Here is a 14,158-nt window from a genome sequence, read left to right on the forward strand (position 1 = left end):
TATAGTGAAATACAGAGATGATGGGACAATTGAACGGTATAAAGCTCGAATGGTTGCAAAAGGGTTTACACAGACCTATAGCATTGACTACACGGAGAGGTTTTACACCAGTGGCAAAATTGAATACAGTTCAAGTCCTCATTTCCTTGGCAACCAACTTGGATTGACCACTACAGCAACTCGACATTAAGAATGCATTTCTAAATGGTGAGTTAGAAGAAGAAGTCGACATGACGACACTGCCAGGTTTTAGTAAGAAGGTGAAGAAAACAAAGTATGTAAACTCAAGAAGTCCTTGTATGGACTCAAGCAATCTCCTAGAGCATGGTTCGACGGACTTGCTAAGGTGATAAAGAACCAAATATATCGACAAGGGCAATTAGATCACACTATGTTTTTCCAATAGTTTGAAAGTGGTAAGAAAACAATTCTGATTGTGTATGTTGATGATATAATCCTAACTAGAGATGACACAATGTAGATGGAAAGATTGAAGAAAGTCCTAGTTGTTGAGTTTGAAGTTAAATATCTAGGAAAAATGTGGTACTTCTTGGGAATGGAAGTTGCTAGATCAAAAAAGGGTATCAGTGTCTCTCAGCAAAAGTGTATCCTTGATCTCCTAACCGAAACTGGCATGCTTGGATGCAAACCTAGTGAAACCCCCATTGAAGCAGTACAGAGAGTTGAAAACTGTGGAATATCGATTGAAGAAGAGAGGTTTCAGAGATTGGTTGGTAAACTAATCTATCTATCATATACCAGACCCAACATTGCATTTGCAGTAAGTGTGGTAAGCCACCACATGCATTCACAAAAAAAAAAACTCACCTAGATGTTGTGTACAAGATCTTTAGGTATCTCAAGGGCTCTCCGGGTAAAGGACTCTTCTTCAAGAAGTGTGAAAGTAAGGAAGTAGAAGTTTTCAAATGCGGATTGGGTAGGATCAGTGGAAGATAGAATGTCTACCACTGAATATTGTACCTCTGCATGGGGAAATTTGGTGACTTGGAGGAGTAAAAAATATAATGTAGTAGCTCGAAGTAGTGCTGAAGCTGAATTCAGGGCAGTTGCATAAGGGATATGTGAAGGACTGTGGTTACGGAAACTCTGGAAAGAATTATAGATCTTGGTGAAATCCCCTATCAAACTCTACTATGATAAAAAAGCAGTCATTAGTATCTCTCTGAATCCAGTTCAACATGACAGGACTAAGCATATAGAAGTGGACCGACGCTTTATCAAAGAGAAGGTTGAAGAAGGAACCATTGGTATGACTTATGTACCTACCAAAGAACAAACAACGGACATCTTTACCAAAAGGTTAGTTCGATAGGTTTTTGATGATTTCATCTGCAAGTTAGATATGATCAATATTTATAATCCAACTTGAGGGGGAGCGTAGTATTTTGGAGTGATTTAGGGGATATTTATGTAGATAATTGTATATTATTGAGAGGGATTATTGTAAGAGATTGTTTCTATATTTAGAATACACGATTGTATTATAAGTATTGTATATTGGCTTATACAAAAATTATTCAAGAAATATAGAAATTATTCATTCTGATTTCTGTTGGGATCTTCATATTAATATGCGTGGTTGAAACGTTGTCGGCACTGAAGAGCAAGATGGCCGGCCCTGTTGCAGCGATGGAGTCGACAAGGAGACGAACTTTGCCAAAGTAATCGGAGATGGATTGGTCACCTCGGGAAAGATTTGTGAGTTGGAAACGGATTTGAAATTCTTTGGCATGAGCTTGATAGGAGAACATGGATGAAAGGGAGGTCCATAATTGATGGGAAGTTTTGGAGGACACAACGTGACCTAAAATGGAGTCCGAAAGAGAGGAGAAGGGAATGCTAAGAATCAGTTGGTCGAGATGCCTCCAAGAATGAAAATCAGGGTTGGGTTTTGGGTTTGATTGGGAGGAATTGGGAAGAAATTCTGAGGGAGGTGTGGAAGAACTATCGACAAAGGAGAAAAGGTCTTGTCCACGAAGGTAGGTGGAGATTTGAACATTCCACAGTAAATAATTATCTGTGGAGAGTTTTGTGGTAACTATGTGAGAGAAGGAGGAAGCAGCAAAAAAGTGAGAGGAAGAGGAAGAAGACAGACCGGTTGCCATTGAAGGAGGATCGGCGAGACTGGTGGTCTGTAGCTGTGATACCATGTTCAAAGGAGAATGAAAGATACTGGGATACTGGAATTCTTCTTCTTTGATATTCTCATTGAATGATGTACGTATATATATATAACACAATAAATTTGTTACATATTGGTTGTATAAAACAGAAAAGGAATAACAGATTACAAGACTTCAGATTCCTGAACATCAAGTGCTTGTGAAAAGGTCTTCTTATGTGCAGGTGGGTTGTATAGCTTAATATGCATCTCCCCACCAGCCTACATTACAATAAGCTAGAAGGTGACTGCCAATTTCTCTTCCTCGTCTCATGAATGTGATGAAGAAAGGAAAATAAATGAGAGAGGCTTTTCTACTCCCCGCAAGACCAATACATTTAAAGTGGAAGGAAAATGTATGGAAAGAAAAAGGAACCTACTAAATATAAGTAATAATCATTTCTTTTTAACTCTACTGTTTTTCATTCAAGCAGAAAATGACGAGAAAATTAAGCCTATTTTATTCCCTTCAGCACTTTTCCCCTGTTTCACAGCAAACAAAGTGTAAATGAGACTCTCATATAGTCTGTCCCACTCAACATCTTCCTTTGCAATCCTTAAGACATTTGTGTTACTTCATCACTCATTCTGAAAATTTTAACATGTGCTTTTGGACCTTAGCTGGAGGGAAATTTCTGGAAAATTTACTCTTTTTGAAAATGCTATCACCAAAAACCTTAGCAGGAAGGGAATTCCCGCAGTCCATACAATTTTAATGGTTGGCATTTAAAGAACTACTAGACTCTTATAACTTTCTTAGGATGTTAGCTGTCAAATTGTCATCTTGCACCTTCCCTCTCATTCTTCCCATGTGATCTTGGACCACAATCCAACAAATTTTCTCTTTCATTTGGTAAACACATTAAACCCCCATTGATAAAGTCACTACTATTAAAATATCAATTGTATTCAAAACAATGATGCCCTAGATAATAGCTTGATGCAGGAATAATTTCTGTAACTATAAGAGGAAGATTACTTAGTGAACTAATGTTGATTTAAATGAGGCTCTTTCTGGTCCCCAAATCCAGAGTGATCCATCATTGTCGTGCTTGGAAGTGTGCTGTTGACGTTGTAAATTCTCATGGCTTGATTGTCCAATATTATTCAGAGTTTTTCCCGCTTTTTGGGCTTAAGATCATTAAAATCCCTTAATATATATGATGGGTTTAATAAATTTTTGAGTTATCTCATAGCCTTCCCCGGCCAATGCATTTATACCAAAATGAAGTTGCCTGTCCTATGCTGCAATAGGCCAAAAGGGCCTCACCAAGGGCCAACATAGTTCACAAGCTCTGCTCTTTCTATTTTGGAACAAAGTTCACCAAGAGCTTTGTAGGTGTGTGGTTCTCATTTTCTCATTCTATTTTGGATGGCATTGCCTAACTACAAATTGCATCAAAGCCCATTAATTCATAGCCAAGCTCTGCTCTTCCTATATAAGCCTACCCAAACACTGCAGAAAAAAACCACTCTCTGCAAGCTCAAACCAGTGAAAAAAATGCTTCACATTGTCTTCCTCTTTTCTCTCCTACTGTCCTCACATGCTGCAGTTCAAGATTTTTGTGTTGCAAACTTTAAGGCCCCAGAAGGCCCAGCAGGCTACTCCTGCAAGAAGCCTGCAAAGGTCAAAGTTAGTGACTTCGTGTTTACTGGCCTCGGCATCCCTGGAAACACTTCAAACATCATCAAAGCTGCAGTGACTCCGGCATTTGCAGCCCAATTCCCGGGTGTGAATGGGCTGGGCATTTCCATGGCACGGCTAGACCTAGCCCCCGCCGGGGTTGTGCCAATGCACACCCACCCGGGTGGGTCAGAGGTTTTAGTTGTGGTGCAGGGTTCAATCACTGCCGGTTTTATTTCCTCGGCCAATGCTGTTTACGTGGAGAAGCTTAAGAAGGGAGATATTATGGTATTTCCAAAAGGGTTGCTGCATTTTCAAGTGAATGCTGGTGGGATTCCAGCAATTGCTTTTGTCAGCTTCAGCAGCGCAAGTCCTGGACTCCAAATCGTTGATTTTGCACTGTTTGGCAACAACTTGCCATCTGCCTTGGTGGAGAAAACTACTTTCCTTGATGATGCTCAAGTGAAGAAGCTCAAGGGAGTTCTTGGTGGTTCTGGCTAATTAAGATTGCCCAAAAATTGCCTCTACCTTGTTCACATGCATTGATTCTTTATATTGGTTTCTTTTAGCTTGTTCCATGCCTTGTACTTGGTTCTTAGAGCTTTGTTATTATTCTTCTGAACAATGTCAATGCATCAAATTCAATACTTGGTTCGGTTGAGAAGTGATCTACGAGCAACAATCGCACAAGCCAAATTACCCAATCAAAAATATGAGACGAGATTTACGTGGTTCGGTCCACTGTGACCTATGTCCACGAGAGAGCAAAAAATCTACTATAATTGCCGTGAGAATTATACAAGGAGAAGGAGGAGGCTACTTCCCTCAACTCATCTCTCATTCTCTCTACAAGGATTCACTCTACCTTACACACAGCACACAACACCTCTCTGCAACACACAACTCTCAACTTTCTCACAATATAGCTCTCTACACGCACACAACACAACCCTCTGCTGCACACACATTGTTAGGAACCTGTAAGCATCCAGAAAAATGTGACACCAGAAATTTAACATGGTTCGGTCAATATCGACCTACGTCCACGGAACACACACCAAATATTCACTATTTCGCCAAAAAATTACAATTCTCACTCTCTCTCTCCCTCTCTTCCTTCTCTTTCTCCTCTCTACTCTCTAAGCTTCTCACTGTACATATCTTGTATTTCTCAACCCTCTATTTATAGGGCTGATGTTTAAATCATAATTAAATCACAATTTAAACATAATCAAACATAAATGGGAAGTTACAATAGAGAGATAAAATGGAGATTCACCGCGTGAGATTAATTGCACCGCGTTCCAACTCAACTCTAGTTCCTGGCTGTCTCCTGGCTTCAGCTATAACTATCTCCCACTTGAAGACAGAGACGCTTCTTTAACCAGTATCATGAATAAATAATGTGCTCAAAATATATGCCTTCAAGCATGAAGACCGACTGATTTTTGTAGACTAATCTGATGACTGTCAGCTTCACAACTGATGTAAAGATGTCGGTGTAGTCAATCCCTTCCTTCGGCTCAAAACCTTTGACTACCAACCGAGGCTTATACCTTCTGAAGCAATCATGCTCTTCTTCGATTCTATACACCCACTTGTTGTAAAGGCCTTTGGGCAACTTCCACGTTATGTTGGAGGTGAAGGACTTCATCTCATCATTGCTCATATCTGCCACCTAACATGCTTCATCATAGCATTCGGGCTCTCCTTCATCTATAGGAAGTAAGAAATTAATATACCTTCTATTTGGTACATGAGACCGAGTAAATCTCCTAAGCTCTGGAGCTGGAGTAGGAGACGGTGGTGCGACGATCTGCTCCACTGGTTCCTCCACCTGAGGATTCTCGGCATTCTACTGTTGTGTCCCGACACATTCTGAGTGGAATAGTTCTAGTCTCTTCTTCTTTGGGGCATGGGTGTTTATCTAGAAACTAACCCTCTTCTGTTTCTCGACTATACAATCCTTACACATGTCAATCTGCACTGACTGTAGACCACTCAATTTTTCTTTTGAGTGCATCACCCTAAGTCCCTTCTCACTCATGTGACCAAGTCATTGGTGTCAGATGTTACTGTCATCATTTCTTGCAGCAACTGAAATAGACATGGAGGCATTGGAGGTTAGAAAAAGTGTTTCGCTTTTCTTACCTCGCACAATCGTTAGTACACCCTTTGAAACTTTCCATTCATCACCAATGAATTTCGTCATGTATCCCTCATCTTCTAGCTCACCAACTGAGATCAAATTCTTTCTCAGGCCTGTAATATATCTGACATCCTTCAGCTTTCATACTGACCCGTTTCTATTGATATTCACAACTCCCTTACCGATTACGTTGCAAGGTTGATCGTTGCCAAGGTACACCTTACCAAAATTACCTGGTTTGTACTCCTCTAGGCAATCTCTGCAGCAAGTGGCATGAAATGAGGCTCCGGAATCTAAGACCCAAGACTCTTGCTTGCTCTCCAAAAAGCATATCAACATCTCATCATTTTCGGAAGCAATATTTACTTATGTCTTTGCCCTTATCTCGTATTCTTCCTTCTGACTTCTGCACTGGTTCTTGTAATAACTAGTTTTTCCACAGTTTCAGCACTCAATAACTTTTGTGCTCTGGGAACCTATGTCCTATGTACTTCTGGGATTTTGGATTTAGACCGCCTTGGCCTAGATCTACCGTGATTGTTTGATCGTCCATGCATGTTTCCTCTGCCTCAACTCTCCATGTTCAAGGCTGAACTTGAAGTTGAGCCATGGTTCAACTGCATTCTGATTTTCTCCTTCAAAATCATGCTAACGACCTCATCATATACAAGTTTCGATTTTCCTACGGAACTACTGATGGCAGTAACGACATCATTCCAACTTTTAGGCAACTAACTAAGAATCAGTAGGGCCCGAAACTCATTATCAAACGTTATCCCGATTGAAGCGAGTTGATAAGACAACTTATTAAAATTATTCAAATGTCTACTGAAACTTTCACCTGCAGACATGTTCATCATAAATAGTCTTTTTATGAGATGTACCTTATTTTTAGCTGAAGGCTACTCGTACATAATAAAAAGCGCATCCATCAGAGACTTAGTGGATGTTATATGCTTGATATTGAACGTCACAGATTTCAACAACGTCATTATAATGGCTCCGAGGGCTTTTCTATCAAGCAACTCCCACTGGTTGTCGTTCATGGATGATGGCTTACCCTTCAATGGTAAGTGCAATTCCTTCCCAAACAAATAATCTTCTATCTGCATCTTCTAGAAACCGAAATTGTTGTCATTGAACATTTTGATTTTTGAGCTCTTTTCATTCGACATCTCGGTTCACTAATCTAGAGATGGAATTTTCTCAAATGGATAGTGCGGGTAGATCCAAAATGATCGAAAACCCTAGAAATGGTTCAAGTCACTCGAAAAACGGACCCAAAAGAACTCTAAAAAGCTCAGTCAAAGTTTGGTCAAACCTAGTCAAACCTTGGTCAACTCTATTGACATGGCAGCTGACGTGCCACGATGACGTCGCAACTATTATGGCATGCTACCGTGGCAATGCCTATTGACGTGGTAGTGGGGTCCACCTACTGACGTGTCAGTGGGGTCCACCTACTAACGTGTCAGTGGGGTCCACCTACTGACGTGGCGTTTGATGTGGCACTCTACTGGCGTGTCTGTTGACGTGGCAGTGGAGCCCGACTGACGTGGCGACTGAGCCATGCTGACGTGGCCAGGTTCTGAGGTAGCTTGTCGAATCTGGGTCAATGATCGAATCTTGGGTTAACCAGGTCTAAGTTTGTATCCGGGTTGGGTTGGGTTCCCAGCGGGTTGGGTCCAGGCTATCCGAGCGAGGAAAACATGTGCAACTGCGTGCAGCGCGTGACCGGCGCGGGGAGAAGCGTCTTTCTCTGGCGAGGCGCGTGAGGGCGTGTGAGGCTTTGTCTGGACTCCGTTCGAGCTTGGGTCTGCACGGTTCTCTTCGTCTCGACGAGCTGAATATGATGGTGGCCTGAAAACTTTGTTTTGATCCACTTGACAGAGCTCTGATTTTGGGATCACTTCCGATTTGGCTTTTCTGCTCCAACCGGGCTCTAATACCATTTGTTAGGAACCTGTGAGCATCTAGAAAAATATGACACCAAAAATTTAATGTGGTTCGGTCAATATCGACCTACATCCACAGAGCACACACCAAATATTCACTATTTTGCTAGAAAATTACAATTCTCACTCTCTCTCTCCCTCTCTTCCTCCTCTTTCTCCTCTCTGCTCTCCGAGCTTCTCACTGTACATATCTTGTTTTCCTTAGCCCTCTATTTATAGGGCTGATGTTTAAATCATAATTAAATCACAATTTAAACATAATCAAACATAAATGGGAAGTTACAATAGAGAGATAAAATGGAGATTAATTTCACCGCGTGAGATTAATTGAACCGCGTTCCAACTCAGCTCCAGCTCCTAGTCGTCTCCTGGCTCCGGCTATAACACACACAACCACAAAGCCCACCCACTGCAACTCTACACTCACACATATATACACATATGGGAAGGGGATAGTCAAAGACGATGGCTGCAATTTTAAACATGGTAGGCAGCTGTTTGGTGGAGGGCTGCTGGTCTTCTCAGCAATATCAACATAAGTTGCTAGGTGGTGCGGCTGCCTAACCCATACGAGCCACACCCTGACAGGTTCCAGTATAGAAATTTACGCTGGCAATGTTTTGTTTCTTTTGCAGACAAAAACCATTAATTGCTTTTGATTTACAATGACAAATTAACGTAGAAAGTGGCTAGTAAAGCCTGTAATCGTTAAAGAAAACCATCAATTGATGTTAGTTATGGAATCCTCTGTGCACATTCTGGGCATGGTTTCCTTTTTCTTTTTTGTCCTCACCAAGATGACACAGCACAATGTATTGGGTTTGTTGGTACCTCCATTGGGTCCTTGCTCAGGAGCTTTGAACAAGCTTGGAAAAGCTTTAAGCCTGTATTGAATCAGTCATGTTGAACTCTCCCCTGCGATGATGCACATTATTAAGGATAATGATTAGGAAAGCGCTAATTTTTTCACAATAGTAATTAAGAAAATTCTTTTTTTTTTTTTTTGGAAGTTGGTTGAGGTGTGATCATCGTCAAACCTTGTTCATTTGTATTAATCATTTTCAATAAAATAAGTGAACTTCATGGTGATTCATGAATATAGGAAAGGCAATAGTGCGACTTATTTTTTCGTTAGAGAAGGATAAATGGAAAATAATGTCATTTACGAGAAACAACATTTTTTTACCATGTTCTCTAAAAATATCTTTCGAATGGATTAGTTGAGTCTCACTTACTTTCGTCATTAGTTCAACCTCTCGATTTTTGTTTAGTAGATTATAGATTTTTTGATTTTATGCTATTTTATTATTTTTATTTTTGATAGACCTGTTTAGATTTATTTCTTATTTATTTTTATTTGAATTTGTAGTCCTATTTTGATTGGTTGTTGGTATTATTTTTGGGAGGACTTGAATTTCTTTATCTGTAATCTATGAATGCTTGTCTTGTTGTCACGGTATTCCTCCACCAAAAGTGAGGGCATATCGATGAAGTTTGTGTTTTTCTAAATAAAAAAATATATATTCTTCAAATTTAAGAGCTCTTCTTTTGTTCCTCATTGCCTACTTCTTCTTTATTTCTTTTCTTTCTAATGTATGCTCCTTTTTATTTCACACCAATATGCTTTGCTGTTTTTTTTTTTTTTTTGAAAAAGGAAAGAAAAGAAAATAACAACAAACTTCATTTCCTATTGTATTCTCTTTCTATGTCAAATACTATTAAAAAATAAAAATTTGTTCTAAGATTATTAAAATTGAAGAAAAAGTAAAATGAAAATTTTTTTTTCTCATTGATTTATTCTGTAACACATTTTCTTTCTCATTCTTTGGCATAACCAAATATGGAAAATTTTATTAATGTTTTCTTGCTTCCAAATAAGGCTTATGAGTTTTAACACAAACTATAAAAATGAAATAAAAGATACATCCTATTAATTTTAAATATGGTATTAGAAAAGAAGTAGAATGTTATAGCTACACCAAGTTATTCATGTAGTCAATTGACATAGTTGGTCACTAGTTTTTAAACCCTAATCCTGTCTTTTTGGTAGTTTAAAGTTCAGACCTGAGGTTTGAATTTATGTGGATTTGGTAAAAACACCATACAAATGTATTGAGTTTTTCTATTCAGAAAAAATAATAATTTGGAACATGAAATTGGAACTCTGAAATGCAGCATTAATTAAATTTTCAGGGATGCTTTGTAAGTGAAATAGTGTGCAATGACAATATGAAATTTCCAATTAGCTTTTTTTAAACATATTGTTCTAGGTCAAACAGCCCTAAGTAACTCAACTCATGAAAACTTCCCATGCCATTTAGAACTTTCTGTCACAAACGAATATCATTGACTAATTGTCATGTTTAGAGAGTTGTTCAACATCCTGCTGCTGCTAGGTGCACCTTTTAATTGATTCATTCCTTCTCCATGGTCGCTTGAATGGATTCCCTTCTTTGCATCAGTTCATTTCCTTGCCACCACTCCAAGCACTGGCTACTCAATAAATTAGATCTTAAAGCAGTCACATGAGAATACAAAAAATTTATCAATGTTAACTAAACTAGAAGAAAAGAATTCTACTTTATACTTTATTAGTGGCTTGAATGGATTCCCTTCTTTGCATCAGTTCATTTCCTTGCCACCATTCCAAGCACAACTACTCAATAAATTAGATTTTAAAGCAGCCACATGAGATGTTATCTAAACTGGAAGAAAAGAATTATACTTTTTACTTTATCCATCTTTCTCAAGTTACTGCTTTCTTAGGGTCTATTTGATATCATTGTTATTTTTTATTTTCTATTTCTATTTCTCTACAGTGAATATTATAAAAATATGTTTGTTTCTATTGTGAGTTTTCTATTTCTGTTACCGATTTTTAGCTGTTTGTCAAAAAACTGAAAATCAAATTTTATAATTTTCAATTGTTCTGACAACCTATTGTCGGAAATTTTATTATCCAAAAATTGTTTTTTGGATTAAATTCTTCATTTTATAAACTTTTAAATCAAAATCAAAAGTAAATAATCATATGAATTTAATTATAATTAAAAGAAAAATATACATAATTTTAAAAAAAAAAGGGCCAATTATAATTTTTTTATTGTAAAGTAAAATTTGAAAGTAGAACAATTAAGTAAAATAATTATAATAAATTTTATTTTTATTATAGTAATTGTTTTAATGTGTATTATTTGTACTTTTATTATTTTAATGATATTTTTATAATATTTTTAACCAAATAGGCTGCCAATTTCTAGTTATTAGTTTTTAATTCTAGTGTTTGATTTTGGCTTTTAATTTTAGTTTCTCTAATTTTTAAAGTGATAGATACCAAACCACCCCTAATGTTTCTTGCTTTTTGTGATACATTGAGAATAGGCAGCTGCAATTGTCAACCAACACAAACTAAACATTACTGCAAATTGGTCCCGGCAAAAGACCAAACCGTCCTAATTTGCAAGCTTTCAAGTTTCCAGGTTCTGGTGGATGCATTTTGTCAGGCAGTGAGTAGAATCACCAATGCTAATTACATGTATAATAATCAACTTTTCACTTGCAGCAAGAAAAGATTTCAACACAAGTAGTCCTACTATGTTTGATATTCTCTCTGAAATTTGCACTGATAAATTCTTCAGCGCTGACAACGCACCGACTTCAAAATTTTTGCATTTACAGTTACTAGCTGTTTGAAAATTTTCTCCAAAAGGGAGCCATGCAGATTTTCCCGTTAAGCGTGAGAAAACTCTGGCACGAATGGGAGCTGCGCATGATGATTTTACTCAGCCTCTCCTTACAAATTGTCCTCATCGTATTTGGGAAACGGCGAAAGCATGATGGTAACGCGTGGGTCAGGATCCTTGTTTGGATGACATATTTGTCAGCGGATTGGCTTGCAACTGTATGCCTTGGCACTCTCTCCAGTAATCAAGGCGACTCTTTTAAAGATAATTTTGTGTATCCTAGTGACGAGCTCAAGTCATTCTGGGCACCGTTCCTTCTATTGCATCTTGGTGGCCCTGACACCATCACTGCTTACTCCCTAGAAGACAATGAGTTATGGTTAAGGCACTTGCTTGGGCTAGTTGTACAGGTTGCAGTGGTGTTTTATGTGTATCTCACATCTTGGACACGAAGTGGCCTAACCTTTCTAACGATTCCAGTGCTTATCGCCGGAATTATTAAGTATGCAGAGAGGACCTGGGTCCTCAGGTCAGCAAGCAGCAAACACTTCAGAGACTCCCTGCTCCCACCCCCGGATGCAGGACCTGATTATGCTGCATTAATGGAGAAGATTAGTGCAAGAGAAGCCCAGAGGTTGCCAATAAGAATGTCTATGTTGATTGAACCCCTCTATTTCCGTCTACCCCAGCCCTTCACAACTGAAGCGGGACTTCTATATGAAGGTTATTTCTTATTTAAAATGTTCAAACGTCTTTACGCCGACCTCATCCTCAGTTTCCATGATAAAAGAGACAGTGACATGTCCATTTCGAGTGGGTCACCACAGGATGCCTTCAAACTAGTAGAGATCGAGCTTGGGTTCATGTTCGATGTCCTTTACACTAAAGCAACCATAATACATTCTCGGTTTGGTGTCTTTCTCCGTTGCATTACCTTTTTGTCCTGTACTTTCACATTGTTAGCCTTCTGGATCATCATTGACAAGCATGCTTACCCAAAGACTGACATAACCATAACATACTTATTGTTGATCGGATCTGTTTTTCTGGAGATACATGCTGTTATTATACTTATTTTCTCGGACTGGACAAAACTCTGGTTGACTAAGCACAAAGAGGCACCGCTAGCTAATCTCATCTCCCGAGCTATCTCTTCGTCTCGATTAGTTTGGGCTTATGAAAAGAGGTGGTCAGGATTCATGGCACAATACAATCTACTAGACGTATGCCTCAGGAGTAAGCTGCCTTGTGACGGAGTCCAGAAGTTATTGGGCATCCATGAAATGCTAGAACAGTATAGCAACAAGACTTGGGAGAAAGTGACAGTTGAATTGAAAGAATTGATCTTCGAACATTTGACACGACTCGAACATTCAACAAGACACGGGATGCAGTTCAATAATAGGCAGCGCCACGCCTCGAGAGGTCCTCCTTTACTTCAAAGTAATAATTACCTTGATAAATTTAGTTGGAGCTTGATAGATCAGGTAGAATTTGATGAAAGCCTTCTTCTTTGGCACATTGCAACAGACCTTTGTTACCATTCTGACCTCCACAAATACCAAAATGACATTCATCTCAATCCAAAATGCAAAATAAGCAAATCATTATCCAATTATATGCTGTATCTTCTAATAATATGTCCTTTTATGGTGCCCAAAGGGATTGGAGAGATTAGACTCCGTGACACTTGTGCGGAGGCCATCAGATTTCTCCAGCAGCGGAGAGGGTTCATATCGAGTGACAGAAGCAATGCTCGCATGCTATTACTTCAGGTGAACATACATCGCCCTCCTTCTGAAATGAAGGGAGATAGAAGCAAGTCTCTGTTATTTAATGGGTGTAGACTTGCCAAACAATTACAATCACTAGTTACTGAAGACAGATGGGACAACGAAGAGAAATGGGCGATGATAAGCAATGTGTGGGTGGCGATGCTATCTTATGCTGCAATTCGATGCCGATGGAAACACCACGGACAACAGCTTAGGCGAGGCGGAGAGCTGCTTAGTCATGTTTGTCTTCTCATGGCACATCTTGGCATGAGTGAACAATTTCAGATTCAAAGAGGCCATGCACGTGTCGGAGTTCATTAAAATTGCAAAAGAATTTCAAATTCTGTATATTATCTGAAGAATGAATTTACAATTGTATATATACAAGATTTCAGCAACTGAATTAACAAATCAGAGAATAAAATTACAATGTGGATAACAGAGTTTAAACAAACTGTAACGGCCTATTGCTGACTCTGTTTGGTTCTAATTTAATTAATTCATGCTGATACTGGAGAGAATAAATTTCTGTTGTTGATGCATTCGTTAGAGAACTGAAGGATGGAGAACTAATAAACTGCTGCTGTGCATTGCAGGAGATGAGAGCTGTTACAGCATTGTGATGAAGAACTGGAGAGCTACTGTATGATACAATATCTGTTAAAAGAGTTCGTTGAGTTAGCATTAATAAGATCCTTAATTTGCTGTTGAAATCTCAGCCTTGATTACTTATGTTGTCCTTCACCCACAATAACTTTTTTTTTTTTTGTTTTGAGTCAGCAAAAAAAAA

General features: G+C 38.7%; 2 protein-coding genes across 2 annotated transcripts; both read left to right on the forward strand.

Annotated features, from left to right (window-relative positions):
• Positions 1 to 3,394: 3,394 nt before the first annotated feature.
• On the forward strand, positions 3,395 to 4,453 carry LOC131164154 (auxin-binding protein ABP19a). The gene has a single exon (XM_058121146.1). It carries the CDS (start codon positions 3,555 to 3,557, stop codon positions 4,305 to 4,307), a length of 753 nt encoding a protein of 250 aa, XP_057977129.1. The 5' UTR covers positions 3,395 to 3,554; the 3' UTR covers positions 4,308 to 4,453.
• Positions 4,454 to 11,381: 6,928 nt separating this feature from the next.
• Positions 11,382 to 13,801, forward strand: LOC131164357 (uncharacterized). Its single transcript, XM_058121484.1, has one exon. The coding sequence runs from the start codon at positions 11,626 to 11,628 to the stop codon at positions 13,687 to 13,689; it is 2,064 nt and encodes a 687-aa protein (XP_057977467.1). The 5' UTR covers positions 11,382 to 11,625; the 3' UTR covers positions 13,690 to 13,801.
• The last annotated feature ends 357 nt before the right edge of the window (positions 13,802 to 14,158 follow it).

This window comes from Malania oleifera, chromosome 9 (assembly GCF_029873635.1).
Source record: "Malania oleifera isolate guangnan ecotype guangnan chromosome 9, ASM2987363v1, whole genome shotgun sequence".
NCBI lineage: Eukaryota > Viridiplantae > Streptophyta > Magnoliopsida > Santalales > Ximeniaceae > Malania > Malania oleifera.

Coding starts and splice junctions, on each gene's coding strand:
- LOC131164154 (XM_058121146.1), top strand. CDS start 3,555: ATGGCATTGCCTAACTACAAATTGCATCAAAGCCCATTAATTCATAGC.
- LOC131164357 (XM_058121484.1), top strand. CDS start 11,626: ATGCAGATTTTCCCGTTAAGCGTGAGAAAACTCTGGCACGAATGGGAG.